Source organism: Cyrtonyx montezumae, unplaced genomic scaffold, assembly GCF_038088225.1.
Source record: "Cyrtonyx montezumae isolate F1298 unplaced genomic scaffold, pur_monq_1.0 scaffold_10, whole genome shotgun sequence".
Lineage (NCBI taxonomy): Eukaryota > Metazoa > Chordata > Aves > Galliformes > Odontophoridae > Cyrtonyx > Cyrtonyx montezumae.
Genome location: NW_027071826.1, coordinates 35921919 through 35948854, shown reverse-complemented (window position 1 = coordinate 35948854; position 26936 = coordinate 35921919). Strand labels below are relative to the sequence as shown.

General features: G+C 45.3%; 5 protein-coding genes across 10 annotated transcripts in view; 2 read left to right on the top strand and 3 right to left on the bottom strand.

Annotated features, from left to right (window-relative positions):
* Positions 1-1544: 1544 nt before the first annotated feature.
* FAM180B (family with sequence similarity 180 member B) lies at positions 1545-5190 on the bottom strand. Of its 2 annotated transcripts, XM_065755718.1 has the most exons (3): positions 4623-5190; positions 3163-3242; positions 1545-2869 (listed from the first exon to the last, which is right to left on the bottom strand). In XM_065755718.1, the coding sequence occupies exons 1-3, from the start codon at positions 4687-4689 to the stop codon at positions 2426-2428; spliced, it is 591 nt and encodes a 196-aa protein (XP_065611790.1). In that variant the 5' UTR covers positions 4690-5190; the 3' UTR covers positions 1545-2425. The 2 variants fall into 2 exon arrangements, 1 of the variants encoding a protein (XP_065611790.1); XR_010623402.1 differs by lacking the exon at positions 4623-5190 and having other exon boundaries at positions 2787-2869; positions 3096-3239.
* A 5991-nt stretch (positions 5191-11181) lies between these two features.
* NDUFS3 (NADH:ubiquinone oxidoreductase core subunit S3) lies at positions 11182-15604 on the bottom strand. The gene is made up of 7 exons (XM_065754939.1): positions 15512-15604; positions 15366-15437; positions 14689-14786; positions 14266-14415; positions 12977-13102; positions 12494-12613; positions 11182-11427 (listed from the first exon to the last, which is right to left on the bottom strand). The coding sequence occupies exons 1-7, from the start codon at positions 15555-15557 to the stop codon at positions 11260-11262; spliced, it is 780 nt and encodes a 259-aa protein (XP_065611011.1). The 5' UTR covers positions 15558-15604; the 3' UTR covers positions 11182-11259.
* An 87-nt stretch (positions 15605-15691) lies between these two features.
* KBTBD4 (kelch repeat and BTB domain containing 4) lies at positions 15692-22088 on the top strand. Of its 3 annotated transcripts, none has more exons than XM_065754938.1 (4): positions 15692-15695; positions 17380-18000; positions 19763-19869; positions 20416-22088. In XM_065754938.1, exons 2-4 carry the CDS (start codon positions 17409-17411, stop codon positions 21274-21276), a joined length of 1560 nt encoding a protein of 519 aa, XP_065611010.1. In that variant the 5' UTR covers positions 15692-15695; positions 17380-17408; the 3' UTR covers positions 21277-22088. The 3 variants fall into 3 exon arrangements, with proteins under 3 accessions (XP_065611010.1, XP_065611009.1, XP_065611008.1); XM_065754937.1 differs by lacking the exon at positions 15692-15695 and adding an exon at positions 15776-15797; XM_065754936.1 differs by lacking the exon at positions 15692-15695 and having other exon boundaries at positions 16880-18000.
* A 99-nt stretch (positions 22089-22187) lies between these two features.
* On the bottom strand, positions 22188-24217 carry PTPMT1 (protein tyrosine phosphatase mitochondrial 1). Its single transcript, XM_065754941.1, has 4 exons — positions 24047-24217; positions 23901-23981; positions 23507-23698; positions 22188-22417 (listed from the first exon to the last, which is right to left on the bottom strand). The coding sequence occupies exons 1-4, from the start codon at positions 24215-24217 to the stop codon at positions 22277-22279; spliced, it is 585 nt and encodes a 194-aa protein (XP_065611013.1). The 3' UTR covers positions 22188-22276.
* A 157-nt stretch (positions 24218-24374) lies between these two features.
* The window catches only part of CELF1 (CUGBP Elav-like family member 1), a 59715-nt gene continuing 57153 nt past the window's right edge, over positions 24375-26936 (top strand). For 2 of the 3 annotated variants that reach the window (XM_065754931.1, XM_065754929.1), the window contains exon 1: positions 24375-24517. The gene's annotated coding sequence lies outside the window, so the exon portion shown is untranslated. Of the gene's footprint in view, positions 24518-25756; positions 25789-26936 lie in introns of those variants that run through there. The other variant, XM_065754930.1, reaches the window with a different exon arrangement.

Here is a 26936-nt window from a genome sequence, read left to right as displayed (position 1 = left end):
CGAGCTGCAGTATTGTACATTTGGGTGTGTGAAGTGTTGGTACCTCGTAGGGTTTTATTGGAAATTTCACAGTATTTGCTGCTTTTCTTAATCTGAAATTCCTGAATCAAGAAGAACACACAAGTGTTTAAGAATCTCATTTTCCAATTAATGAAAATAATACATTTAAGACAAATCTACTTCTGTTTCTTGTGGTAAAGGATGAGGTCTCATATCTAGGAATGAGCTATCCTTGGAGGCGAGATTGCTTAGAAACAAGGTAAGTAAAAGGAATTTTAGAAGTACTTTTTAAAATCTAATATTTAGGTTATTACTTATATGTAAATAGTATTGTGGCATGAATTGACATTAACTTCTTCAGAAATTAGCTCCTTGAACTTAAGGATATGGCTAAGCTTTATGATACACTGGTAACCTAGCACAAATGGGATCAAAGTTACCTCTAAGTGATATGTTCAGCATTTGTGTTCCAGTGGTTTCTTACAGGCTGTGTTCTATCGAACCGTAGTGCTGCGGCAGTGGGACTGCTGTGGCTGTAGAGGGCACTGATATGTTTCTAAAAGGCAGCTGGGAGGGACAGCAGTTGGGATTTAGGAAACCAGCAGCCTGGAATCTTCATTGCAGTGCGATGAAGTGCTGTTGCAGTTGAGCTCAGCTAAACCCTGGTTTGTCTCTTAAACTGCAGAAATGCACCATCTTAAGCATGCCTGGAACTGTGTGACGTCACTTGAGTTTAATTTGTAATCTGCTCAATAAATAGCAAAGCCCTTAAGCTGACCTTAACAACATCCTGAATTCAGTAGTGTATACTTGCATCTGAGTCACCAAGCCAACCCCCTGAACCTTTATCCAGACACTCATACAATTCAGACTTGGCATTTTGCAGCAGTGCAGTATTTTCAGGCACTGCTACCATCCCAGCTGAGCCTTTTAATGTTGTTCTGTTCTAAAACTGAATGTGCTAGCAACCACTCCCCAGCTTTGTCACACCATACACATCATAGGCATTAAAGACTGAGGATATGTTTGGAAAAGGATGAAGGGTAAAGATTGTCCGTATATTTAATATAAGCATAGGGCCAGAAGAACATGGAGGTGGGACACTAGCTTCCTAGAATCTACTTCAAATAAAATGGTAATCTGGGTCCCTACACCTACATCTTTTGGAAAAAGAAAAAGAAAAAAAAAAGGAAAAAAAAGGTTTATGAATGTTGGAAGTCTGTCCTGTAGTGTACTTTTATAGCCCTAACCTGACCTCTAAAACCATTCTCTGTCTTCTTGCTTCCAGGGTTCTTATTCAGGTCTCACTATTTTGTCTCTCCATCTGCTGGGCAGCAGTGGCTTGGAGAAAAGAAATAAACTAGGTCAAAAGCTAGCAGTTCCCTCTTTGAATGTCATGCACCTCCTTTTTCAGCATGGAAAATTAAGAATATATTGATAAAAAGGAAATTACAGATCTCACCATCTAAGCACATTCAGTGAATACTCAAAATTAACGTGGCCACAGGAAATCCAGTAGAAACAAACAAAAAATCAAAACCCTCCCATGTAGATAATCGTATTTATTTAATTCCACATAGCACTGTGTAAGACAGAGAAGGTTAATGATCTCATTCTATAAAATAATTAAGTTTCTGATTTTGAAGATAGAGACCGTGTATTTGTTGTGTTTGTCTTGTTAAGTGTCATAGCTGTACGAAAAAGAACTACAGAAGAGGTAAAATCTGCTGAAGAAATAACTAGGTCACTATCCTTGAGAATTTAAATGAGATATAAAAAAGTGTATTCCAAACTGCTGCCTGACACAAAGCAGTATACATATGTAAACAGGATAAATGAATACAAGAAAGTTTTGTAGTATACATGCATTTTTGGTCAATCTTTTAAGAAAAATGAACACATTAGGTGAAAAATTACTTGGGCACATAAAATGCAAATTCCATAACCAGAAAGCTGAAATTAAATGCACTACTTGTATTGTGAAATGCAGCAGCATCTGCTTACTGGAGAAGAGAAAAGAGACTGCATTTGACTGAAACCACAGAAGGAATAGAGGAGGCCAAACTGAATTATTCAAGATAAATTCTGCTAAGACACCAGTGTAACATCCTGGAAAAAACCTGCCAGGACATCTCCCTAGAAAGCATCAGTGATCAAGATAGATAACACATCTAAATAACACTGCCCACAGCAGCCCGGCCCACTTTAAAAAAAAAAAAAAAAAAAGGAAAGTGTGAGATGCAATTTTTAGTTATGTCCCATTCTATCTAAAAATAAAATGTTGTGTATAAGTGCAGAAAGCCGGACAAAACAATGTGGCATATTTCTGCAACATCCAGAATAATGTGGAAAGATTGCCAGCATTTGAAACAGCCCAGATTGCTGCTGAAGTCAGATGCGACCCTTCCCATGGTAGTTTCCCTTATTAAGTGTCTCTCTTGGCCCTGGCCAGGTTAGAACTATAAAAATGTCTCAGTGATGCTAAATGTGAGGGTTCCTCCTTCCAGGGCCAGGAAGCCAGGAGGAGAGTGGAATTTGCAGGGCAGAGCCCCTTGCACAGATCACGAAAGATTTCATCAGCTAGCTGAGAGAAAAAACGAATCCAGAGATTTTTATCCAGACCCTGAACTGAGCGGATCTGATAGGCACAGTAAACACTGGTGAAAAGCAGACGGTCAAACTCTGTTAGAGGCAAAGGGGTATCAGTCAGAGAGTAATATCTCAAATGCTGCTCAATCTCCATTGGTGTTTTGGGAACTTCACCCTCCAAGATCTGCATGAACCACCGTGCTGGGCGCAGGGAGGCCAGCTCTTCATCCCTCAGCTGGATTGTCCCATTGGCCTGGATGTCCAGCTTCCCCCAGAGCATCTAGAAGAGAAGAGCAGCATATGCATTGCAAAGATGCCTGCTCGAACTCCCTCACTGCCAGCACCACACTCTTTCTCTGCCTGGCTCTATGCCTTGGTTTCCCCATGGGGTCCCATCCAGCCCTCACCTCCCACCTGCATCTCCCAGCGCTGGCCCACCCCACTGAGGTGTTTTCCAGGCGTTCCCAAAATAGAGTGAGAACAATGCAGAGCACAAGAGTTTTTACATGCAGGCAGATGGGAGCACAGGCACTAGCAGCGCCTCTGCCCAGAGGCCCCCAGTGCCCAGGAGACCTCTAACATGATGTCGGCATCCTCTGGGCTGCGGCGGGGCACGTTGGCATGGACATCGTCCCTGATGTAAGGATGTTCATCTGGAAGACATCAGATGGAGCTGAATAACACAAGATCATGGCACTCCCCATTTACTTCTATTATTTGGTTGTCAGTAAGACCTTTAGCATTTCTGAGCTGGCACTTGTAGCTTGCTGAATGTGATAGATGCTGACCTCAGGATTTTGATGAACAACAGAAGCTTCACAAGGGAAGTAGAAGTGGTTAAAGGAGGCAAATGTGAGATCTGGATATGATGTCCCCCCAGTCCTGCCAATACAGAGCTGAAGCTCGGGGCAGAAAAGGCACTTACTTTAGAAGACTGCAAAGAAACCTCTCATGCTTTCTTGAGGAGTTGGAGCAGATGGGTTTTGGCAGTGGGTTACTCTGTAGCTTTTGCAAGGAGAAAGAAATGCTACCCAGTGAGAAGGGGGGGCAAGAAGGCTCCTAGAACTTTTGGTGGAAATAGCACTTGATGCTCACCCTGTGGTTTTTTTTAGTAAGCTCTCGTGATACTTTTTTTTTTTTCTTCAATTTCATGTGGATGAAGAGTTTTCTACATTAAGAAAAAGGAAGATTATATACTGAGTACTCCAGAGTTAAGGTCAGCAGGTGCTTATGAAAAGCAGAAAAATGATGTAATCGTGCATGTGTGTGCTGACTACTACCAAATCCCACTTCCAACATTCCATTCTTTTTTAAAGCTTTTCAGAGAGATGTGCAAGCTGCCTGTCTACTGCTGTCTCCTCAGGCTGAGGTTTGTTTCTCTGCACAGCTGCAGGCTCCCTGATACGAGCTGCCTGTGGCTTTGGAGTGTGAGCTGAGAAGTATCTGCTCTTTCCTTTTCCTCCGTGGACATGCCAGCAAAGCTTTTACACCATCTGAAAATTTGTTGGGCTTCCCTCTCAGCTAATTGATTCACTGAATTCACAGATGCCTCTAATTAGAAACATCTGACTGGCTTGTAAAGTCAGTGATAGCCACAAAACTACTGTTGTTAATAACTATAACCAAAGCACAACAAATAATGCATTGAAATAATAAGATAAATGTAATCTGAAGGTGGAAATTTATCCCTTATTTACTTTATCTTTCCACAGTTGTTCTTTTTCCCAAAAAACATCTAGAAAACCTGTAGACATCATTGCAGGAACAGGCTTTTTCACCAGAGACCAAAAAAACCCTTCTCCTGCCATCAAAAATAGCAGCAGGTCTTCATTCTGCAGGTAGGTATCAATATATCTCCTGCTGAACAAAAGCCAGTGAGGACTCCAGCTAACACGCCCTCTCCTGCGTCAGCACAGCTAGCTGATGCATTTGATCATATCTGAAGAAGCAGGCCAAGTGTAGTACTGCTGGAATTGCACATATATTTGCCAAGCCAAGAAGCTACATCATAAACAAACAGGTACACTTCCTACCTGTCAGCCTCTGGGATGCAGCGAACATGCACAGGATCAGCCAGGTGTTGAGATGCACCTGGGCCATAGCAGCCGTGCCCAGTAATGGTTCACATCCCCTCTGCGGACTGAGCCGGGTGTGAAGTGAAAGTTGTTTGTCGTGGTGTCTTTCCTGGCTGCTTCTGATCCCAGCAGCCCCTGCTAGAACAGATCCGCCTTTCTGTGTTTATGATTGCAGCACGGGGAAGGGCCTTGCAGCTGAACTTGCTAACCCCAAAGGATATTTTTCATCGTATTTTGGAAACTTGGAAGACTTTGATGTGGAAGTTTTGGCAGAATTATTTAAGCTTCTCTTCCAAAGACTGATTTTCCACTGTAATTAATTATACAAAGCTATTTGTTTTAAGAATTTGCATTGCATGTGATTGCCTCTGAAGAAGGGAGGACCTCTTGGTCCCTTTCTCCTCTGCACAGTGTCTGTCCCATCTCCATGGAACTTCTCCACTCCTTGGCTTCATGGTCAGTTTTCCCTTTTACTGAGTTTGAAAATCTGCAAACAATCCAGAAATGTCACAAACAGATAAGGCCAAAAGTCTGCACAGATTCATTCAAGGGCTATAGCAGCCAAAATATACAAGTAGGCAGAAGAAATGTTACTTGTTTAGCTCTGTAGCAATCCTCCAGGAAGGGATGCTCAGTGTATTGACCTAGCAAACAGCAAAGATCAGAGCCAGTCAGGCTTTAGCACCTCATCATCCTCTCCTGTGACTTCTGGGTTACGATGAGTACGGTCTGCTTTAGGTGTTGTGCATTACCTAGATGAAACTTCATCTGATTCCCTTCACAGAAGACAGATGTGTTGTAAAAATCTTTGCACTTCTGTTAGTGCCAAACCCTCACTCAGGATATTGTGCTCTACTCTGTATGGCATAGTATTGTTCCAGGATCACCAACAGGTTCTTGAATGCTAGAGTCATACAAAACAGTAGTAAGTATGAATAAGTAATAATGCCATCTTGCTCAAGTTAAATATGTTCTTTCTTTGAAAGATGTCTACATAAAAAAGAAAGGAGGTGAAGCTGAAGTGCATACTTTTCTCAGCAACTTAGAGGCTATCAGTTTGTAGTGATTTTGGTCACCAGATACTTCGTGAGATGATGTTCCACTTAATAAGTTGGCAGTGTGCAAACCACACAGCCTGACTTCTGAAATTTCCAGCATCTGCATACCTTGCAATCTGTGGGCTTACAGCAACTATGCAGAAAAGATTTATCAAGAGAGAAAGGGCCCTTTGTATCCAGGTCCACCCCCCCCCCCCCCCCCCGTTTACATAAAAGCAAAACCTGTATTTCTGTTACAGCCCTGGCTATCTCACAGTTAAGAAATGCTTCATTCAGTTTTCATTATTTTTTGCTTCTTCTGCTTTAGTTGCATCCCTTTATTATGGGATGAGATATCTTTTATTAAACTGTAAATAATATGCGACTTGAGAGATAGACTCTGATGTCCCATTTGTGCAGTGAGATTGATGTGCCTTTTGTTTCCCTCCAGAATCCTTTAAAATCCACTGTGTTTACATAACTGCCCAGAAGTTACTTTGCCAAAAATAAAAAAATAAAAAGTCCTGTATCTTTTGTGACATGAAATAACCTCTCTTTAGCATGCATCTGTGGGGTTTTGTAATACCTGACAAAGCAGTCATCCAGGACTTTGGCCAACATCTGCATAAGTTATTTTTGATTTTGTCAACAGGAATACATCCTAGGAACTGCATACAGCTGAAGTATCTAGAAAAGAATAGTCATAGTGGTGGGAGGAAGGAGAGAAGAGGGCCATAGGCTGTGTTCAGATGACTGATCCAGTAGCAGGTAGGAGGTGGTAGTGTAGGTAGTGTTTGTTGCCTTGAGATGGGGGAATTTTACAGAATTGCCTCACTATCCCACAGAGAAGGACAACTGCAGTGATGATAAACATGTGCCTTAGGTGTTTGTAAACCAGCAGTAGTTATATGGGAAGCAAGCATGAGTTCCTGACAGTTGAACACTGTCCCTCCCTGTGTATAGGCACCTGCTCCTCCTGAGGGGTTGTGTCTTTGCCAGGTATTCACAGTTGAATGTGCACAGCACTGCCCATCCACTTGCCCTCTGGTCATGCCATCTGTCACAGGAGCAGTTTCAGAATGTCACACAGAACCAAATTATTTCAGGGGCACCTTGGCTGATTGTGGCATTTCAGTAACCTCCTGAATTGGGAAGATGGGAAAGGGAAAGAGAATATAGAATTGTAGAATCATAGAATATCCTGAGTTGGAAGGGACGCACAAGGATTATTGCGTTTTACTCCTTGCTCTACACAGGATCACCCAAAATTCAACCTCTTAGTCTGAGAGTATCATCCAAACTCTTTTTGAACTCCAGCTTAGGCCCTTTACCACTGCTCTGGGGTACCTGCTCAGTGCCCAATCACTCTCTGGTGAAGAACCTTTTCCTAATCCCCAACCTGATCCCCCTGATACAGGTCTTAGGTCCTGTTGCCATCACCAAAGATATCAGTACTGGTACTGTGCTCTCCTTGTGAGGAGCTATAGGCCACCACAAAACTTCCCCTCAGCCTCTTCTTCTCTGGGCTAAATAAGTCAAATGACCTCAGCCATTCTTTATACAAATTTCTCTCAAGACCCTTCACCATTGTAGCAGAAATACTAAGTCACAGCTTGAAGCAGTGATTGAGCACCTGGTGGGAAGGCAGGGCCAACCAGGGGAGCTCAGGTGCATGCAATGTACTTGAGTAACAGGAAGGAGCGGAGCCAGGCTCTGTGCCTTCCCAGATCTCATTTGAAGGTTGGTGGTGGAGGTAAGGCTCTCTTGCAGGATATCTCTGTGTACTTGAAGTGTTCTAAAGGTAAGCAACCTCTTTCTTCTATTTTGGTGCCCATAGCTGTTGTATTTGAGTGAATCCTTGCTTGCTAGGGCTTAGAACCTTGCTGTTCTTTTTTCATTGCTGCACTTTTTATTGCATTATTGCATCTTTGTGTATAGATCCAAAATTTGTAGGAGCTGGCTGGATGTTGGTCTAAACTTTGTTCTAAGCAACAGAAGTTGGCCTATCACTGGGTAATGGTGTAGTGGAGGGAGGAACTATTAAAAGAGGGTATGAGTGAAGCAGTAGCTACTCAAATGTGCTCTTCTGCAGTCACAAATGGCAGTGCCTGTTGAGAAGAGTTCCTCTGGATCCTACGTTAGATAGAGCCCTGCAAGCCCTGAAACGTCTTATCTGTTCATTGGTACACTTAGCATCTCAATCCATAATTACATTGTTCATTCAGTCTTTTTTTTTTTTTTTTGCACCATGTTGGGTCTTTGTGATTTTTTTTTTCAGTTGCTGTGTTTGTACAGCTGAAACTACTCATCCTCTTGGTACTGTGGATTTCTGCCGCTTCTTTTGTCTTTTGCAGATTACATCTGTATGGTGAGACAAGCATCTGGCTTCACAAGCTGTACTTTGATACCTACGTGGTCTAGTAAAGCATCAAAAGGTACAAGGTGTGCTAATTACAGCACTGGAAGAGCCTCTTTGGAAGGGGTTTCTTTGAGATGAGATTGCAGACAGTTAGGTAGCATCTTCTTGGAAGTGAAATTCTGCTTAAAATCTGGATGAACTTCTTGCTTCATATGTCTCACCCACAACTTGAGGAGATCTCACTCCCTGTCCCAGGCCTGTCCAGCAGGTGCATGGGGAAGAAGATGAGAAGAGGAAGGCTAAGAGTGAAAGGATGGAGATATGTGGCTCATGGGGAATGTGATGTTGTGAGTCATAGGAGGGGAAGAAGTAAAACAAGGTTGAGGAAAGTAGGAGTATTGTCCATCATCAGATTCTTTATTGATACAGTGATGCTGGTCCATATACAAAGTTTCTTTCTCCTTAGTCACCTGGCCTGCCCTTCAGTTGCCACGTAATTTCTGCTCTTTAGAAATTCAATACCCAGCTGAAATCCCTGCCTGGATTTTGACTGGAGATCAAAAACCAGAGCCCTTACAGGCAGTGTGGCTGTGTTGTGGGTGGATACTTTAACACATCAACAGCCACATCCTCAGTGAGGAGAGGCTGCTTGCATGGCTGCAGGGAGAAATGCCAGAGTTCTGGAAAACACCAGCAAAACATACTCAGCTGACAAAGATCAAGATGGTGACTGTGAATCATCACCTAAACTCTATTCGGCTCTGTGTTATAAGAAAATGTCTCCTCTGAATAGGACATCTGTGTCAGCTACTGCAGATATGTATCTCATCCAACATCCTACGTTTGGAATATCCAGTGAAGGCAAATGAGTTGGCAGCCTCATTGAGGCAGTGTCAGAAGATTTGGAAGACAACGTTATGTCTGACCAGGGTGAAGTAAGCAGCCACCATCCATAAAGACCCCCAGGTTCCTATGCAAGCATGGCCCCTGAGGCTCAGAAACCGTGTAGGTGCTGTGCCAACACTGGCAGTACTTTGTGAGGCTGTGTAACCCCATCTTCTGGGATGACGTGTCTGGGTGAGTAAATTGTACTCTTTGTAAGCTCCAAGACTTCTCTAACTAGAAGACTTAGGTCTATTAGCAAATATTCCACATACTGAAGAGCTGCTGGAGCTGGTGCCTGTCCCTACAGGGCTGGCTGTTTGGACGAACTCCAGCACACGCGTTCTTTAGCAAATGCTGCATTTTGCCTAACTTGTCAGTGTGTTGTGTGATGCTGTCAGTCAAGTTCTCCCTCTGCACAAGTGTTACATTTAGTGTTTTTTTCCTTCTTTTCCAGCTATCATCACTCATATCTCCCAGTATGATGGGTTATAAGTATTCTTATGATACATACATCATGAGTCATGTCATGGTGCTTGGAGCATCGTGAAATGGATAATGAAGAACACAGTGAGGAAAAATGTTCTTTGGTATTAATTTTCACAGTAACGAAAGTGGTATACACTTGTGCAATGAACACTGGCATGCAAAAAAGAGCCAGTGCTACAGAATACAGAACCAGCTGTGGAACATACTGTAGAACACATTAAAAGTACGTTTCCTGTTCAATCAATTCAAACGCTGGCAGATCTCAAGAGGATCTAGAAATGATTTAAAACACAAACTTCTGCTGGCTTCTACTGTTGTTCTTTTTATTCCCATAGAATAAAGAAGACCTGTAATTTTTAAGGATAATGGCAAATGCTATCAGTTTTAATTAGAGAATGCTGTTCTAAGTCACATCCCAAACACTGCTGCCCGCAACAGTCTGAAACAAATTAAGCATGGATTTCTTAATTTTTTTTTCCTTACAAAGCTAGGGTGAAAATAAATATGAAACCTGATTCCCACCATACAGCCCCAGCTCTTCTTGCAAACAGTTCACCTTCTAGTTGTGATTATTTACTCTCCTTTTTCTTGTTTTCCTTAACTGAATTTATCGTTGTTCTATCCCTTTTTCTGTTCCATACTCTGACTTTTCCAGTTCCTTTTGTTTGTAGAATCATAGAGTTGGAAGAGACCTCTGAAAGCCACCTAGTCCAACTCCCCTGCAATGAACAGGGAACACCACAACTATATTAGGTTGCCCAGGGCCTTACCCAGCCTTGACTTGTTTAGTAATCTTAGAATTTAAAAAGCCCTTAAGTAGAACTGGGATGACTCATAAAGTAATTCACAAACTGTAGAGATTATCTGAAATCTCTTAAACAATAGTTTTGAGATCTTAATGAGGTCAGTCAGCTCTCCAGTGCGGAACTGTTATGCATTTTCAGGGCTATGAACAAGAGACATTATTAATTGATGACTGCTGTAATGTAATCTCGCTGAACAGCTGGTGGGTGGACAAACTACGATCTGTTGTTTTTTGTTTTTTTTTTGAGAGAGAGAGAGCCGAGATATTCCACAGCAGCAAAGCTAGTGGTAATGCATTATGTCATAGAGCTCAGAATAATTGGAAAGGTGACAAAAATGCATGCACTCTTGTCTATGGGACAAGGGAAGGGATATTTTGGCTACAGGGAAAAGTGCAGTCTGAAGAATCTAGAGAAAGTGAAGGCTGCTAAGCCATAAAGAAAAAAGCTGGCATGAAGGAGAATAGCATGTGAGAGGTTACCTGACTCTCTTTCTGCCAGCAGAACATAGACTTAGTTCCCAGAGACAATGCAGGAATTATAGTCTGAATCCAAGTGCTTCTTGTGTTGTCCTAATAACTGCTGTTTTAGAATCATATACAAATGCTCTGTGTTTGCTGCATTATTATGGTCTTCCCAAAACTCATAGTGGAGCTGAGACAATCCTACTGCTTAAGCTCACAGCCATCTCGGAAAAGTCTCCTGAATTTTGCACTACTAAATGCTCAGGTTATGTCTTATACCTGCAGGGATGGCTAGCAGAAGCAGCATATCTAAAGCTTAGCCAAAGAAAGTACCAACTCAATTTCCTTTCCAAGCCAGAAAGACAAATCCAGCATTTTAGAGCTCAAAGTTAGATCAACAGGACTGTAAATTAGCATCCTTAATCCTGTGTTTTTCATCTAGTTTGAAAACAGCATAATTTTTGTGATCATGACAGGCAAGAGTCTCATAACAATTTTTATTATTATAAATATTACATCAGAACAGAAAGAATGATGCCATGCACCTACACCATTCTGCTGCTATTTTTCATCCTCTTTCTTGGCTCCAGCTTCTATTTTCAGGGGTTCTGGAGGTGCACGATAGGCAGGAAATGCCTCCCAAGGGCTATTCAGATCAAACTTGCGAAATTCCTGAGCTAGCTCCACAGGTTCTGCCACTACCCGTTTCACTTCATCGTCATACCGCACCTAGAGCAGAGCAAAGGACAGTCATCTTCATACAGCCCCCAGTGCCACCTCTGCCATGACCAAGATCACCCTCCAGTACAAGTAACCCTTATTCTTATGCCATGGACAGAATATAGCACAGGCCTCTACCACAAATTCAGCTCCCTTAATTCATGAGGAGGCCTCCGGATGTCACCAGGACCTCTGCTTTCTCTAGAAATACCCTCTTCTTCGCTACTGTGCACTGAAATAGTCCTGGCTAACCACTTTGAATCTGGAGTGCCTAGCCTACAATCCATACAAAATCTATGTGGAATAACACGTTTAGTTTGCCGTATGGCAAAAGAAGTTTTCCTGAGTCAGTGCAGTGATGTTGACATCCATCCATGCAGCACAGCTACTCTCATGAGTATCTATGAACTGCCATCACGTCAGCTTCTTGGGTGTCAGTTGTGCTTCTCAGCATGACGTTCAGAACACAGGGCAAGGGTAGATGAATACTAAATAGGGTTGATTTTTATCTTTACTATGTCCATCCAGATCTGCAAATCTGTTCCTGCTCATCACTTAAAGGACTGCATTATTTCTATTTTCTTAAAAAAACATCTGTTGTCTGCAGAACTTTGCTATCTCTTTTTGAGACTCAGGTCACTCTCAGAACTGCAGTAAATATGAATGCTTCTGCAAAAGCAGATACTTTGGAACTAGACAGATACCAAATACACTCATTTCACTTGTGGTTTAACACACAGTACTAAACATTTGATAAACAGCAAGAGTCAAATTAGAATTTTGAAATCTGGATCTACAAAAGCTCCATGAAGTACAGTTCCAGGTGTGTAAAGATTGGTTTGGTCACTTACTCTCACAGGCATAAATAGTTTTTCAGTGAAAAGTTTAGTGCTAAAAGCAGAACTTTATCTGCTCAACAACTGTCTGTGACACACTGCACTACATCAGTGTCCCTGTCTTCAGGCTGTCTTATTGATTATAAAGAAAGATTATAAAGCAACCACATCTCTGTATTGAAACACAGATAAGAATACTACAGAAGTTTTATAACTTGAAACATAAGTGCATCTCCTACCTCCACATAACCAGAGAGTGGAAAGTCCTTCCGGAAGGGATGGCCTTCAAATCCATAGTCTGTGAGGATTCGCCTTAGATCAGGATGGTTGGCAAAGAAAACACCATACATGTCCCAAACCTAAATGAAAGGGAGACAGGTGTTGAATTATATAGTCTATCTCCATTCTAACCTATCAACTCCACAGTTCCCCACCTATCCTGGAGAGGTCAATCCAACCACGAAAACAAACAAGCCCTGCTAACACAGGCTCCTCTTACTTTAACAAGGTACCCTTTGTTATGTTTTCCATAAAATTTTAGTTCCTTGCCTGGTTTTGTGCAGAACTAAATAAAAAACAAAACAAACATTTTTTTTTTCTCCTATTCAGAAAAGGAAGCCAGTCAAACACTTCCTTCTTTCTCAGTGCCCTGAGGATCAAGTTTTATCAGGAAAATACAGCCCCTCTCAAAAGAGACTGCTCCCAAGTACACTGGCACTCACCTCTCTTTCATACCAGTTTGCTGCTTTGTGCACTGACACTGCTGAGTCAATAGGTGTCAGCTCATCAGTGTATGTTTTCACACGGATCCGACTGTTGAATCGCAGAGACAGGAGATTGTAAACAATCTGAAGCAGAATAAAGGGAGGCATTGGGCTTGTGTGGACTTTGAAGGTCTCTTCACAATATAGGACAGGCTGAGCAAAGATACATGAAGCCTATTTCGAATACTCTTTTCAGCCAAGCCACATTCAATTCTTAGGAGCTGGACAGTTGAAAGGCACTGTAACTGAGGCTCCAAAACACTGTCTCTTCCTTAGAAGTGTAACAAAAAGCATGTGGGATTTATAAAATGTCACTTGCTGAAGAGGAGTTGAAGAGGAATACTAAATCTTAAAGAAAGAGAATAGTGAAGGGATGAAAACACACAACAAAAGTCTGTCACAAAGAAAATGTCTACTAATTACTCTCAGTATCCAGTGATCCAGTTGGAACTTAAACTTGTTACCACAAGGTAAACCAAAGAGGAAAAATAAGCCAGCTACTTTTCTTTATCCTTGTAATTTGCCGGGAATTAAACCAGTTCATAGATTCTAGGCTATTTCTCTTCTCCCATTTGAAGGATGATCTGCTCAAATTGGGCAAGAGAAGGACATCTCCTTCATCAATAAGGCTGCCTAAATTACAGTGAGCCTCCTACAGCCTGTGACCCAGAATCTTCTGCTGTTATAGCGTACAGATTTTCCTAGGGTTTACTACAGTAAATTGAACAAATTTTTCTAGTAGTAGGTGAGAAGACAATATGCTAAGTATCTAAACTCCTTCAAATATGTCCTGACTTCAGGAGATATTTTTAAAACTACCAAAGTTTTTCCTTTTTTAGGAAAAGAGGAAAATTATTAAGATTGGTGGGATTTTAATGAAAACCATGACTGGTTGTGTCAACAGCAGCTGACAGATCTAGGCAGAATGAAAAGCACCAGTTCGTATTTAGCCAGAAAGAAGGCTCTGGACACTTTCGTAGAAAAAAAACCCCAAAAAACAAACAAACAAACAAAAAAAAAACAATCACCACTATCACCCCTACAAAGACTTCCGGCAGAACAGACTAGGAAAGCCAAACTAGAAATCCATGCAGTTTCAATTCTGCTACTGCTTCCATAATCAATGGGTTAAACAAACCCTGTATTTCAGAGCGGACTTGTTTTTTGTGAAGTAAAAATGCAGTTCTAGCTGCAACAGCATTCACAGCCAAAAGCCCCTGTGAAATTCTCTGAGCTTGATGTCTTACCTCAAAGCGGTACTGGCGAGATGGGACATCAACAGCAGTCAAGTCAGCCAAGGACTTGAACTGGGCATTAGTGTGATCTCGGAGGAAGGTCAGAACTGGAATAATCCCATCTGGATGGATCAAAAGCTCCAACTCATTGAAACAAGTCACCTGATGGAAACAACGGAAAGGGAACTAGCACACATGCTAACAGGACTGAACATTGTGCAGAATCCAGCAGGACATCATACAAAGAGACTATATGTTATAACAGGCACAATGACATCAGATAATAGTTCAATAATAGGCTCAATAATAGTTATAATTTTCATGTAATTCTGACAATCCCCCTTCCACACAGCAACTTCTGACATCTAACAAGAAGCAGTGTGTTCATGAGGTCCCTTGCCTCCCAGCAAGAACAATTTTTTGAGCAGCACCTACCTGTACTTGCTGGATATACTTGGGCAGGATCTCAGCCACGTACTCCCCAAATGCACAGAGCTGCTTCTGTTCTATTTCATTTGTCGGTCTGACAGTAGCTACAGAGAACAACAGATTACAGCACAGCAAGCCACAGAAAGCAGCAACACCCATCACTTCCGTAAAAGTCCCTTTAACCACTCTCAGTCTCTCTAACACTCTAACACTGAACATAGGTTACAGTGAGGAAGGTGGTGGTCCCTTTTCTCAGGTGACAATAGGATGTGAGGAAGAAGCTTCAAGTTGCACCAGGAGAGGTTCAGATTGGGTACGGGGATAAATTTCTTCATGGAAAGGGTGACTGGGCATTGGAAGTGTCTGACAAGGAGGCAGTGGAGACCCTATATCTGGGGGTATTTCAGATATGTGCAGATGGGGCAGAAAGGGACATGGTTTAGTGGTGGGGCTCGGTGATCTTCAAGGTCTTTTGCAACCTACGTGAGGAGCCGTGAACACATTAACGTGGCCAGAGAGAAGAGGCAGGAAGGCATCCTGAGCGTTCACGGCCACCAACACCCTCACCTTCCTGTCCAACATCTCGGTTCCCGGGAAACCACTAACCGCGTTCAGATCTGGGGCAACGTCAACGAAGCCCTCCGAAAACAAGAGGCCCCTCCCGCCGCAGCCTGCTCACTTACGGCGCGTCTCCGCGGCCGAGCCCCCCGCCAGCCGGGCCTGTACCGCCGCCGCCGCCGCCGGGCCTGCACCAGCTGAGAACAGAACGGACAAGCATGAGGGTCGCGGGGCCCCGATCTGCCACCGAGCGTCGCCCACCCGCCCTCACCTCGCCGCGCGGCCCGCACCAGGCCCCGCGCCGCCGCCGCCAACATCCCGCCGCCGCCGGCGCCGCACGGACGGGCAAGGGCACGGGCCGGAAGCGGAAGGCCCCGCCGCCACCGTGCTTCCCCCGGGAGCCGGAAGCGCTCCGCGACCGCTCGGTGGTGCTTCCGGGTGGGTGGCCGGAAGCGGTGAGTGCCTCGGCGGCGCCTGGTGCAGGGTGAGGGGCGCGGGGGAGCCGCTGGAGCACCCCGGGGCGGACGGCGGCGGCGGCATGAAGGGAGGAGCCGCAGGTGGGTGTCGCGACGGGCGGAGCGCGGCCCGGCCCGGGCCTGCTGTGCTCTGCGGAGGGGAAGCTGAGGGAGCCCGGGCGCCGAGTGCCGCAGCGCCGCGCTCTCCGCCCGGTGGCTGTGCTGTGCTGTGCTGTGCTGTGCGTTGGCAGCGCCGTGTGGCCCTTAGCTTCCCAAGACACGGCCGTCCCGTTTGAATTTTTCTCAAGCGTTATGTCTGCTGTAAATCCCGTGTCCTTCCTCGTGGTCTGTAGCCGTTGCTGACGCTTTCCCGTGACCCGGCCCCCGCCTTCGGGAGCCACTAGGGCTACGGGCAGCCCCCCGTGTCGGGGCTTTGGGGCTGCCGCTGTTGGGTGTCTGACTGGAAGCATCCGGAGGTCTGAGCGCTGCGGGACAGGCTCGTACCTGCTAAAGCTGGAAACGAAGCGCTGAGGTGTTCTGGGGTCATTAACTCAGTCTCGTGGCATGATGGGTGGCGCATTCAAACCGAGAGAATTGCCGTAGAACTACGAGGTCGTGCTTAGAGACGGACGTTCGGGGTGGGAGGGACCTGTCCAGGCCGTCGGGTGCAGGAACTGCCTCCAGTGAGCAAAGCTTGAGTGAAGTGAATTAGGAACTGTCCTGTACCAGTAGAGCTGTTGCAAGAACATGCATGTTTGAAAGCATGGAAAAGTAACCATTAATCTCCTGGAGAGAAGTCACATGTTTGAGATGTTATGTATTGGAAATCACGTTCAGTATTAGTTGGTTCAGTTTTGCTTTCAGTCACCACAGTGGATAGTTGGGGTGCACTACTAGAGGGAATGCAAGCAGGCCTCTGTTCTTAATGCCACTAGGAGCCGTGTTAAAGAAAAGTCCCTTTTCTACAGCAGTCCTTACCTGGGTCAGGAGCTTCTTTGATTCAGAACACTGCCAGTTATCTCTGCTGATTACTGTTGCAGACCGAGTCCTCCTTTTCATTTTGGAAATGGTGACTAACAGCTTCTAGCAAATCATTTTGCATGCTGGAAATTTGTGGCACATCAGCAAATACGGCCATCAGTTATTTTGTGTAGTTGGCCTGAAGGACCATTGGTTGTGTCTGACAGACTTCTTGGTAAAAACAAAGTCACCTTATTTGGTGCAGTGCAAAAATTCATCACATTGTTTTTGGATGCTAATTAATTGTGCTCTTTGCAGTATGATACTTCAACCCTTTTCTCTCCCACCTAGCCCAGCTGCAGTGGTGTCACTTTCCTTGGCTTTGCAAGTTTCCAAGGGCAGCCACTGGACTTTCCACTTGAATAGCTGTTGCTGCATTTCTTTGTGTCAGTGCAATGAGTTGCAGAAAGATATGCAAATCTTTTGATTCTGCTGGGATGCAATGCTCACTGTACTGAAAATTTGGTATATATTATAATTTTAATCATGCCAACTTCTACTTTGTTTCAGTGGTTTTAGGTTCTGAAACTGAAGCAGAAGCTTCTTGCTGTGCTATTTATGTTCAGTCTGGTTACCAATATGCTTCGTTTTTCCCCATATCCTGAAGGATTGCATAAACTCGTTAGTGGAGGGAGAAAACGTTATAATTGTTGTTATTTTGCAGATTGCTGGAGGTCTGATCTGTGTGGCACCATGGACTCATCAGAAGAGACTGGAGGCTCCTCTGCAGAAGAGAACTACTTTGTTAACTACACGTTCACTGATCGCTCGCACTCAGGCCGTGTGGCCCAGGGAATTATGAAATTATGTTTGGAGGATGAGCTCTTTGCTGATGTTACAATATCAGTGGAAGGCAAAGAATTCCAGCTGCACCGTTTGGTCCTCTCAGCCCAGAGCTGTTTTTTTCGTTCCATGTTCACTTCTAACCTGAAGGAGGCTCACAACCGGGTGATTGAGCTGCAGGATGTTAGTGAGAGTGTCTTTCAGCTCCTTGTGGACTATATTTACCATGGGACTGTAAAGCTGAGGGCTGAGGAGTTGCAGGAAACCTATGAAGTAGCAGACATGTACCAGCTGACTGCCCTTTTTGAAGAATGTTCCCGTTTTCTGGCCCGTACAGTGCAGGTCAGGAACTGTCTGCAGGTGATGTGGCTGGCAGACCAGCACAGTGACATGGAGCTCTACACGGCTGCCAAACACTGTGCAAAGTCACATTTGTCTCAGCTACAAGACACAGAAGAGTTCCTGCACCTACCTCTTCGCCTACTGACAGACATCCTTACGGGTAAGGAGTGCTAGAGATCAACCATGACCTGCATCTGGGAAGAGACTTTGAATCTGAGAGTCTAGCAGGGATAAAACAGGTTGAAAGATATGAGCTTTCATAACCACTGTCTATTCAGAGGCTTGGCTAAGCAATGCAAAACAGTCTGAATAAATTAATGAGAAGAAAACACCATAAACTGTCAATGGAAATGAAGGATGTATGCTAAAAAGAAAAAAAAAAGGTAGACTTAGAGAATCCTAGTAATTCTCACCAGTTTCTGAGGCAACAGAATGAAAGTATTCCAGGTTTTTAAACATAACTAAGTGACTTTCAACATAATTTATTTTTCTCTGAAAGTAAAACAAATAAGCCTTACAAAATAAACATCTTATGAGCATGTTTTTCTTTTATTTTAAATCTTTGTCATTTAAGATCGCAATGTAACAACTCAACATTTGTAAGGCTTGAGCACACAGGCCATATTTCTAGACTCTGTTAGTATTATTAACAATTTTATATAATTACTAGGATTGTTAAGGCAAGACACTCAGCTGAGTGACACAGAGGCACTGTAACATTTTAGGTAATGCAGTAATTACCTGCAATGTAAATATAATGGATGCAATGACACTGTTGTGAAGGATTTGTCAACACGTTAACAACTTCATTCAACAACAGTCCTCAGAGATTCTCTGCTGGTACAGGCAGTACTTTAAAGCCTTTTCTCAATACTTCAGTCAGAACTCCATTTTTATACAGTTACATATCACTGTTAGAGGAAGCAAGAATGGAGTAGAAGCTCATACATTCAAATATGCTGGACTTGGGTTCTGAGAGATTATCCCTTCCTTTCTTGCTTTATTTAGAAAATAATTCTGTAAACAAGTAAAATACAGAGTACTTGCTTTTCTTCCCCCCTTTTCCTCATTCCTTTCACTGTGGAGAAGAAGTTGGAATTTTGTGGGATGCCTGCAGCATGGCTGAATTCATGGTTTGTTGTGAGGGCAAACTATGAAGTCAGAGAGCCTTTAAAAGGGAAGCCTCTTGATGAGCGCGAGCGTAATTGTGAGTGTCAGAGCAGCTAGCTGACTTTCAAACTACAAGGCGATACTTTCTAAGTAATATATTGATGATGATGATGATGATGATGCAGTAGTCTGTGGCATAACAGAAACTTTTAGGTATGCTTGGTAGCTGATAGAAATCCGATGCAGCGTGTTATGCTAAGTGCCACACTGCTGAAGAAAGCTATAGGAGCTCACAGGGGACTTCCAAATGTTAACAGGATGGCAGTGACAGAGATGTTGTCTGAGCACTGTCAGAGATGACCCTCAAGACCAAACAATTCCTGCAAAGGTGACCTTTGCTAGATAAGTTTCTGAGACCAGTCAGTGATTCAAGAAATGCAAATGCTGAGAATTAAATAAGAGAATTGTTTTGCCTAAATGCTTAATTGAGATAATGTTTTTCATTGTCACAAAGCAGCATAGGGCTTCTTCCCTGCTCTGCCCCTCTTAGACATAAGTTCTTGTCAAAATTTATCCAGAATGCTTTAGATTTGCCAGCATTGTCTCCTGATACTTAAACAAGGAAACTTCATGTAGTTGCCTAGCTGGCAACTTGCTGATCATGCCTGCCAGAATCTGTAAGCCTATGTATATTTTCTCCTTCTCTAGAAGGTAGGGCTTGTGGTGGGAATGTGCGAAGGAGTTGCATGAAAGGATGTTCCTCTGTACCTGTGTATAGATACCATAAATTCCTTTCTGTCTCCAAACCACAGATGGCGTTCCATGTTCTCAGAACCCAACGGCTGCCATAGAAACCTGGATCAACTTCAACAAGGAGGAGCGTGCAGGCTTTTCAGAGACTCTGCGATCAAGTCTGAAGGTATAAAAAGACCTTCTCTTCCAGGCTGGCACTCAGCAGTTCTGCACTTTCCAAGGCAGGGTATATTCTGCTCACAGGTGTGATTTAAAAGTTAGAAATGCAATTGAAATTCGTGGTGTTTGCATGAGGAATACTTTTATTGTTGTAAATAACAACCCCACTGATGGCTATTTTAAATTTTAACCTGAGGTAGCTTGCACTGGTGGTTAGTGTTGCCACAAATAACTCATTTTACCAGATGCTCAGTTCTTTGCAAGACCATTGAGAAATTTTTATTTGGCATTCCCCTTGCAACAGTTAGTCCAGCAGTGATGTGACCAGCCCTTCATTCAACTGCAGTCACAGAGATTCCAGTGAAGTTGGTTGATACTTTGCTATGTCAGATATGGCTGCATGCTTTAGGGCAGCGTGGCTTGGGAAGCAGACTGCGTGCCTCAGGCTCATAGGTGAGTCCTGAGATGCTGATAAAAATCAGTTTTGGACATCACTGACTTTTGTGTAGACAGGCCTAGTTCTGCTAAGATTGACAAATTCCTCATTTCTTAGGTGATTGGAGAAAATGTTCACATCTACCTGATTGGAAAGGAGTCATCACGAACACATTCACTCGCTGTCTCCCTGCATTGTGCTGATGATGACTCCATCAGTGTGAGTGGCCAGAACAGCTTGTGTCACCAGATCACAGCTGCCTGCAAACATGGTAGTGACCTATACGTTGTTGGTGGCTCCATTCCGCGACGCATGTGGAAGTGCAACAATGCAACTATAGACTGGGAGTGGTGTGCCCCTCTGCCCCGTGACCGGCTCCAGCACACTCTTGTCTCCGTCCCAAGTAAGGATGCAATATACTCCTTAGGGGGCAAAACGCTGCAAGACACTCTCTCTAATGCTGTCATATACTACAGAGTACGAGACAATGTCTGGACAGAGACCAGCCAGTTGGAAGTGGCTGTATCTGGGGCTGCAGGTGTAAATCTGAATGGTGTCATTTACCTCCTGGGCGGGGAGGAAAATGACTTGGACTTCTTCACTAAGCCCTCTCGGCTTATTCAGTGCTACGATACCAACACAGAGAAATGTCATGTGAAGCCATATGTACTGCCTTTTGCAGGACGCATGCATGCTGCTGTACACAAGGATGTGGTGTTTATTGTAGCTGAGGGGGATTCGCTGCTTTGCTATAATCCCTTACTGGATAGCTTCACCCGGCTGTGCCTGCCAGATGCCTGGAGCTCAGTGCCGTCCCTCTGGAAGATTGCCAGCTGCAATGGCAGCATCTATGTTTTTCGAGACCGCTATAAAAAGGGTGATGCAAATACTTTTAAACTTAACCCAGCCACCTCTGTTGTAACAGTCACAAGTGGCATCAAAGTGCTGCTCACTAACCTGCAGTTTGTCCTGGCCTAATGGGGAAGAATAGGCCTGGTAATAGGACTCAGCAACGGTGTTCTGCTGCGCAGCTCAGAGGTACCCACCAGCCTCAGCACCAGTCCCAATTACTACAAGCTCATAACATCTAGTAAAGAGCCCATCTGCACAGAGGAAGTACAAGCCTGTTCTTTTAGATAGCACTATTAAAGGCGAACTGATGCATCTTAGATTTCAGATGGACTAAATGCTATTACTGTGATCCCTTGATGATAAGCTGCTTGTGTTTGAGGCCCAAACAACAGTAAGTGGCTTTTTTAGCTTGGAACCCGTCCACAAATCCTATAGCATATGGAGGACATCCTCCTTGGCACCGACGGTAAGTTTTAATTGCCTGGGAGACTATGTGTTGCTGCCATTGTCAGTCACAGAGTTAGATTTGCGCTGTCTGTTTTCCAGGAATGTACCCTCTTAAACGTTCCTGTGTCCCTAAATGCAGGAGAAAGTGGCAGAAATATTTGCAGCAGACAGATTCCAGAGCTGACCCCAAGTAGGGTGCGTTATTCAGCACTTCTAGAGGAGTGGTAACAATCTGGGAGTTTGCTTATTGCTCTGTCATCACCTAGCATACAGAGGGAGATTGTTCTTATGAGTAGTGGCTTCCTTTACTGTACAGGAAATCCCCACCTGTAATCATAACATACTATTGGTAAAAGATGGAATTAAGACCACTTCCTCCTACACTTCTCTGTTGGCACTGTAACCCTTTGGGTAAGAATCTGAATAAAGTCTCTGCTGAGACAAAGTCTTCTTTTCTTTGCTGCAAGGATTACAGAGCTTTCCATGGATCATGGCTCAGCTCAGCACTAGTGTGGGTGAGAACTATGGCATTCCAAGAAAAAAGTGGACACAAGGATAAAAAGTTATAATGAAACAGCCCAAACTCTCCTTTACCATAATTTATGTAAAAACTTATTTATTGAGGGGCAAGAAGTACAACACGTAAGTAAAGGAGCTAAGACTGAGGTTCTGATAGTTCTCACTGATGCTCTGCAGTTGTCCTAGCAGTAACATCCTTGTGAAAAGTCTCCAGGACCTGAACTTGTTTACGCCGAATAAGGATGTGGGGACGGATCTTGGCAATAGCCTCTATTGCTTCCTGAGGGCTCCAGTGATGCAGCTGAAAAGGCAGAAACCCAGGAAGTGAAAATCCATTCCATCCTTGCACCACTTAATGCAGCCCCTCTGGATACTACAGGTAATGATAGTACTGCTAAAGAACTCACATCTTTATCCCTTCTGTTTACTTAAACTCCCTCAGAAGGGCCTCAGCCTCAGCGCAATTTCATGAAACGAGTTCTTCAGTTAAGGAGGGATGAACGGTTGCTGCCTAGGACCTTCATTTTCTATCTCACTCAGAATTCCTGCATGTTATGAATAGTTTCTTGTTCTTCTCCTACCAGACCAGAAAGAAGGAGTGGTGTTTTATTAAGATGTTACTCTTACCCTGGTACTTAAACAGTTAGTGCATCACTACGGAAAGATTTTCCAAGGAGCGTTGAGCAGCACCATCATTAGGATCCGTAAGTGGGATTTTGTTTTTAGTGCTGTCTTACCCAGCTGGCTCTGCAGAGAACTCAGGAATGCTACTTCTCTTGATCCCGAGTTGTATTTACCAAGAAGCAAAGAAAGGCTCACCATTTCAGACAACCAAGGAAAAGGTCTGAGCAACAAAAACAGTTACCTGCTCAGTGAGCCTAGAATGAATTAAGAACCTCAGAGTCTCTCAAAACCTTTTCAGAACTTTCTCTATTAGTGGCCCAGTGGACCATCAGCTTCTTGAACACTTGACTATTTTGCTAGAACTGCTATAGACAGTGCCACATCATGTTTCAAAGCTCTGGCACAACAGCAGTTTCCTGTAAAATCAGGACACCTTTGCCAGCATTTCTGCTAATAACTCGTGTCATAAGTCCAAGCAAGCAAGGTATAGGAAAATAAATGAGATTACTAAAGAAAGCTTGGACTGCTGTTCAACAAATTTAAGTGTCACTTGTTCATTTACCCTGCATTTGTAAAGTTCTACAGAACAGATGACAGCATGAGTTTGGGGCTTTGCTGTCTGCCTCTCCGGAAATGGGTATTGAGTCCAAGCTCTAAAACCACAGAATATGAGCACACAGGTGCTCCTCGAGACAGGTAGCAGTGGTCGGCTGTGCTTGCATCGAGTCAGTGAAAAAAAACACATTACATACAAAGCTGTCCTTACTTGGATCAAATATGCTGCCACCACCGTGGCACTGCGGGAGCGTCCTGCCTTGCAGTGCACATAGACGCTGTTACCGCGCTCCCGGTGCTTCAGGATGAACGCGACGCCCTTGTGTAGGTTTTCCAAGGTGGGGACTCCGGTCAGATCCACAGTGCCGAGGCGCAGCTGCTCCACTCCCAGCGCTTCCCACTCCTGCAACAAACGGCGGATTCATTCGCTTAAGCTCCGGTTTGCGCTCTCGAGAAAGAAAACCCAGAGCCTGCCGACACATCAGCAGGGAGACGCGGCGGTGCCGCGACTGCGGCGAGGAGAGCAGCGGGGTGAGGGCCCCCCCGCCCACCGTGCCACTCCCACCTGCCCCTCCCGGTCCGTCTCGAGGCCGAGCGGAGCCCACCTGCGCAGAGCAGCAGAGGAAGCGGGTCTCGTACTCCTCGTTCAGGGTGACGACGGCGCGCACGTTCTCCTCGGCCACCAGCTGCGAGCACAGCCACCGTCACGCCCCGCCAGGCTTCTCCGGCCCGCCCCGCCGCGCCCCCTTACCCTACGGCTGCGGCCCCGCAGCGGCAGCGCTCCCAGCAGGACGGCGCGGTCGATGCGGTGGAACCAGGGCCGGCGGGAGCCGGGCAGCCGCGCCCGCAGCGCCGTGTACAGCAGCGTCGGGTAGAAAAGCAACCGCGCCGCCCCGGCGCCCAGCGCCGCCGCCACCCCCATCGCGGCCGGGCGGGCGGGCGCACCGCTAGGGAGCGCGCGGGGGAGCGGCGCCGTGGTGTTGCTGCGCGCGCAGGGGGCGTCCCGCGGGCGAGGGCACGGCCTCCCCCCGCCTCGCGCCCCGCGTGGTCTCTCCCGGAAGCGCCGCCATCTTGCGAAGCCGGCCTGAGGCGGCGTAGGGAGCTGTGCGGCTGCGGGTGGGTCTCCGGGGGCAGGCGAGGGCGGCGGCCGCCAGGAGGAGCTCGGGCCGGGCCGGGCAGGAGCGGCGTGGAGTCCGCGGAGAGCGCGGCCCGCCTCGCGCAGGTAACGGCTGCTTTTCTGCCCCGCTTCCCACGCGCTCGGCCCCTATCCCGCCCGTGCCGGGCCGCGGCGGCAGCCTCGGCAGTGCGCCTCGCTCCCCCGCGTCCGTTTCCTCGCACCGCACAGGTATTTGGGCCCGCGGGGGCCGCCCTCCGCCTTCTCCCGCGCGCGTTGTCCCGGGTTGCCGGCAGTCCTGCCGGGCCCGGAGGCCGCCGGTCTTCGTTCCCGATCGAAGCGGTGACAGCGCCTCAGGCCGTGGGGCGGCGGCGGGGGGCGCTGCGGTGTGAGTGCAGCCCGGGGCGGCGCCGCCGGTGGGGGGCGGGAGTGCGGCGGTGCGGGGCCCTACCGAGCGGCGCGGGAGCTGCGCCGGGAGCGGGCTCCGGCTCTGGGGCCGCTGAGGGGGGAGTCGGGTTGGCTGTGGGTGAGTGCGGCGCTGGGGGGTTATCGCCGTGAGAGGGGTGCAGCCTCGGGCGTCGGGGGAACGGCGGTGGGCGCCGTTGGAATGAAATATAAAAAAGCAGGAGGGGCCGGTCGTAAAGTGGGTGATAAACACGTGAAGGGGCCGTAAAGGTTAATAAGAGCTTGAGATTTTTATAGGACTGTTTACGAGGAGGAAGTAGAGAGGCTGCGTTATAATAAGACAGAACCTTTACTCCCTCAAATTCCTGGGATCCGTGGCCCGAACGTTCTCACCTTCAAGGCGCAGACATTCCTTCTGCCAGAAGTCGTCAAAAGAGCATTTTTCAAATGCTGCAGCTTTCTCCCATTGTGCCGCGTCAGTGTGCTCATGGGGTATGTTTCAGCGGGAGCTCGCTTGATCTAGGAGAAAATTTGGTGGAGATATTGACCTTAAAATATGCTTAGCTTCTGTTCTGTGACAGCTTGGTCTTCCTGAGCGTCTTGATTTGTTGTGTGTTTTTTTTTGTTTTTTTTTTTGCTTGTGCTTGTCTGGCCCTTCAGGCTTACATCTTTGAACTAGCAGTCACAGTAATAACCTGCTGAATAACCTCCCTAGGTCTTTTAGCTGTCTTTTCTATTGCTTTTTCTAATAGAATAGTTCATCAGCTAGATTAGATTAAAACACCGCAGTGACTTGGCACCATGTAGCCATAATAAATTTTTTTTTCATTTCCCTCAGCTGTATTCTTGGGAGATCTGCACAATGCAAGGTGTCTGGACTCAAGTCAGTAAGAGGCAGCTTGGTTGGGAGTAATGCTGCTGTGGCATGTCTTTAAAAATCCTTACACCTTTGCTTTGTTGTAGGAAATGTGAAGGTGGGTGCACCATGCATCCTGGAGCTTTATGTCCTGTTTCATTTCTGCTGATTGAGAGACCTCTGGGTAGGAGCAGGATTTTTATATTTGCTCTGGGACCTGGCTGCACCTCTGCATGCCAACAGAAGCCTTAAGTAGGGATAATGTGATGTTTCCTACTGAAACAGCAGTGGTAGTTCAGTGTCTTCAGATGTGTTTCTGCGTTCTTGTTTATCAATCTTGACTTGAATGTCTTAATGTTTTATTATAATCTAGGTGTTTTCAATATTGCTTCTTATCTTTTAGTTTACCATCTCCTAGGACTTTTTGCTGTTATTTCTTGCCTTGGTAACTGTCCTCAGGTGAGAAATTCCATTTTTATCCATTGATCACTTATTTGGTGAAGGAAACAAACCAATGCAACAGTATAGATCAAAGCAAAATAAAATACTGCATTTTTTTATTGGAATGGGAATTGTAGAAAAGTTACCTAGGCCCTCTAATGATCTTTCTCTTGAAGGTTTGGAATGCGATATCTTGAATTGTTCTATCATAAGGTTTTTGAGGCAGGAGAGAGGCTTTGTTGGAAGAAGTGTTGTGTACTGGTGAAAAGAGAGCCTTTCCATATTTGCACGTCCAGGAAGAGAATTCCCAGATGTCATCTAAACATCTTGTTCACACTTGATTCAAGCACATAAAGCTGAAATATACATTAGGGGCTGGAAAGCTGGGTAGCACGAAAGGAGAAAATGTAAACTGCTTTAAAGTCCTGGGGCAAATAAATCTGCAGAGATTTCCCTATAGGGTTATATAGATAGCTCACAGGTCTGGAGTGTGACAGACAGAGCAGGCACATTTGTTTATGACAGCAGTGTAATAGAGCATAATTGTCATCCCAGGTAAAGGAGGTCTTTCTGACATCTTGACAAGCATGAAACTTTTAGCCATTTTGGATCCACGTGTTGCAGAAGAAAGAACTACTCTCTGTTCAGCCTGAATTCAGCTAGCAACAGCGAGGAGCAAGTAGTGAAGACCCTAAGCTGAACAGGAGTCTTTGTTAAACTCAGAGAAAAGAATTTCAGTTTGGGACATAATTTATGTGTGTTTATGTACTCTGTGAAAGCTTTATCCTGGAACTGGAGTCATGCTCCATGAGCAGTCTTCTCTGT

Bases quoted from the DNA above. Each gene is read 5' to 3' on its own strand.
- KBTBD4 (XM_065754936.1), top strand. From the start codon at position 17,274: ATGTTCAGTCTGGTTACCAATATGCTTCGTTTTTCCCCATATCCTGAA. The intron at 18,001-19,762 runs GTAAGGAGTGCT...TCCAAACCACAG, and splicing joins ACTGACAGACATCCTTACGG to ATGGCGTTCCATGTTCTCAG. The intron at 19,870-20,415 runs GTATAAAAAGAC...CTCATTTCTTAG, and splicing joins CTCTGCGATCAAGTCTGAAG to GTGATTGGAGAAAATGTTCA.
- FAM180B (XM_065755718.1), bottom strand. From the start codon at position 4,689: ATGGCCCAGGTGCATCTCAACACCTGGCTGATCCTGTGCATGTTCGCT. The intron at 3,243-4,622 runs GTAGGAAGTGTA...GATGTCTTCCAG, and splicing joins TGCATCCCAGAGGCTGACAG to ATGAACATCCTTACATCAGG. The intron at 2,870-3,162 runs GTCTCCTGGGCA...CTTCTCTTCTAG, and splicing joins ATGCCGACATCATGTTAGAG to ATGCTCTGGGGGAAGCTGGA.
- PTPMT1 (XM_065754941.1), bottom strand. From the start codon at position 24,217: ATGGGGGTGGCGGCGGCGCTGGGCGCCGGGGCGGCGCGGTTGCTTTTC. The intron at 23,699-23,900 runs GTGGGCTCCGCT...CGTTTGTTGCAG, and splicing joins TCCTCTGCTGCTCTGCGCAG to GAGTGGGAAGCGCTGGGAGT. The intron at 22,418-23,506 runs GTAAGGACAGCT...CTGCCTTTTCAG, and splicing joins TGGCAGCATATTTGATCCAA to CTGCATCACTGGAGCCCTCA.
- NDUFS3 (XM_065754939.1), bottom strand. From the start codon at position 15,557: ATGTTGGCGGCGGCGGCGCGGGGCCTGGTGCGGGCCGCGCGGCGAG. The intron at 14,787-15,365 runs GTAAGTGAGCAG...TGTTCTCTGTAG, and splicing joins CTCGGCCGCGGAGACGCGCC to CTACTGTCAGACCGACAAAT. The intron at 12,614-12,976 runs GTGAGTGCCAGT...CCTTTCATTTAG, and splicing joins CAAACTGGTATGAAAGAGAG to GTTTGGGACATGTATGGTGT.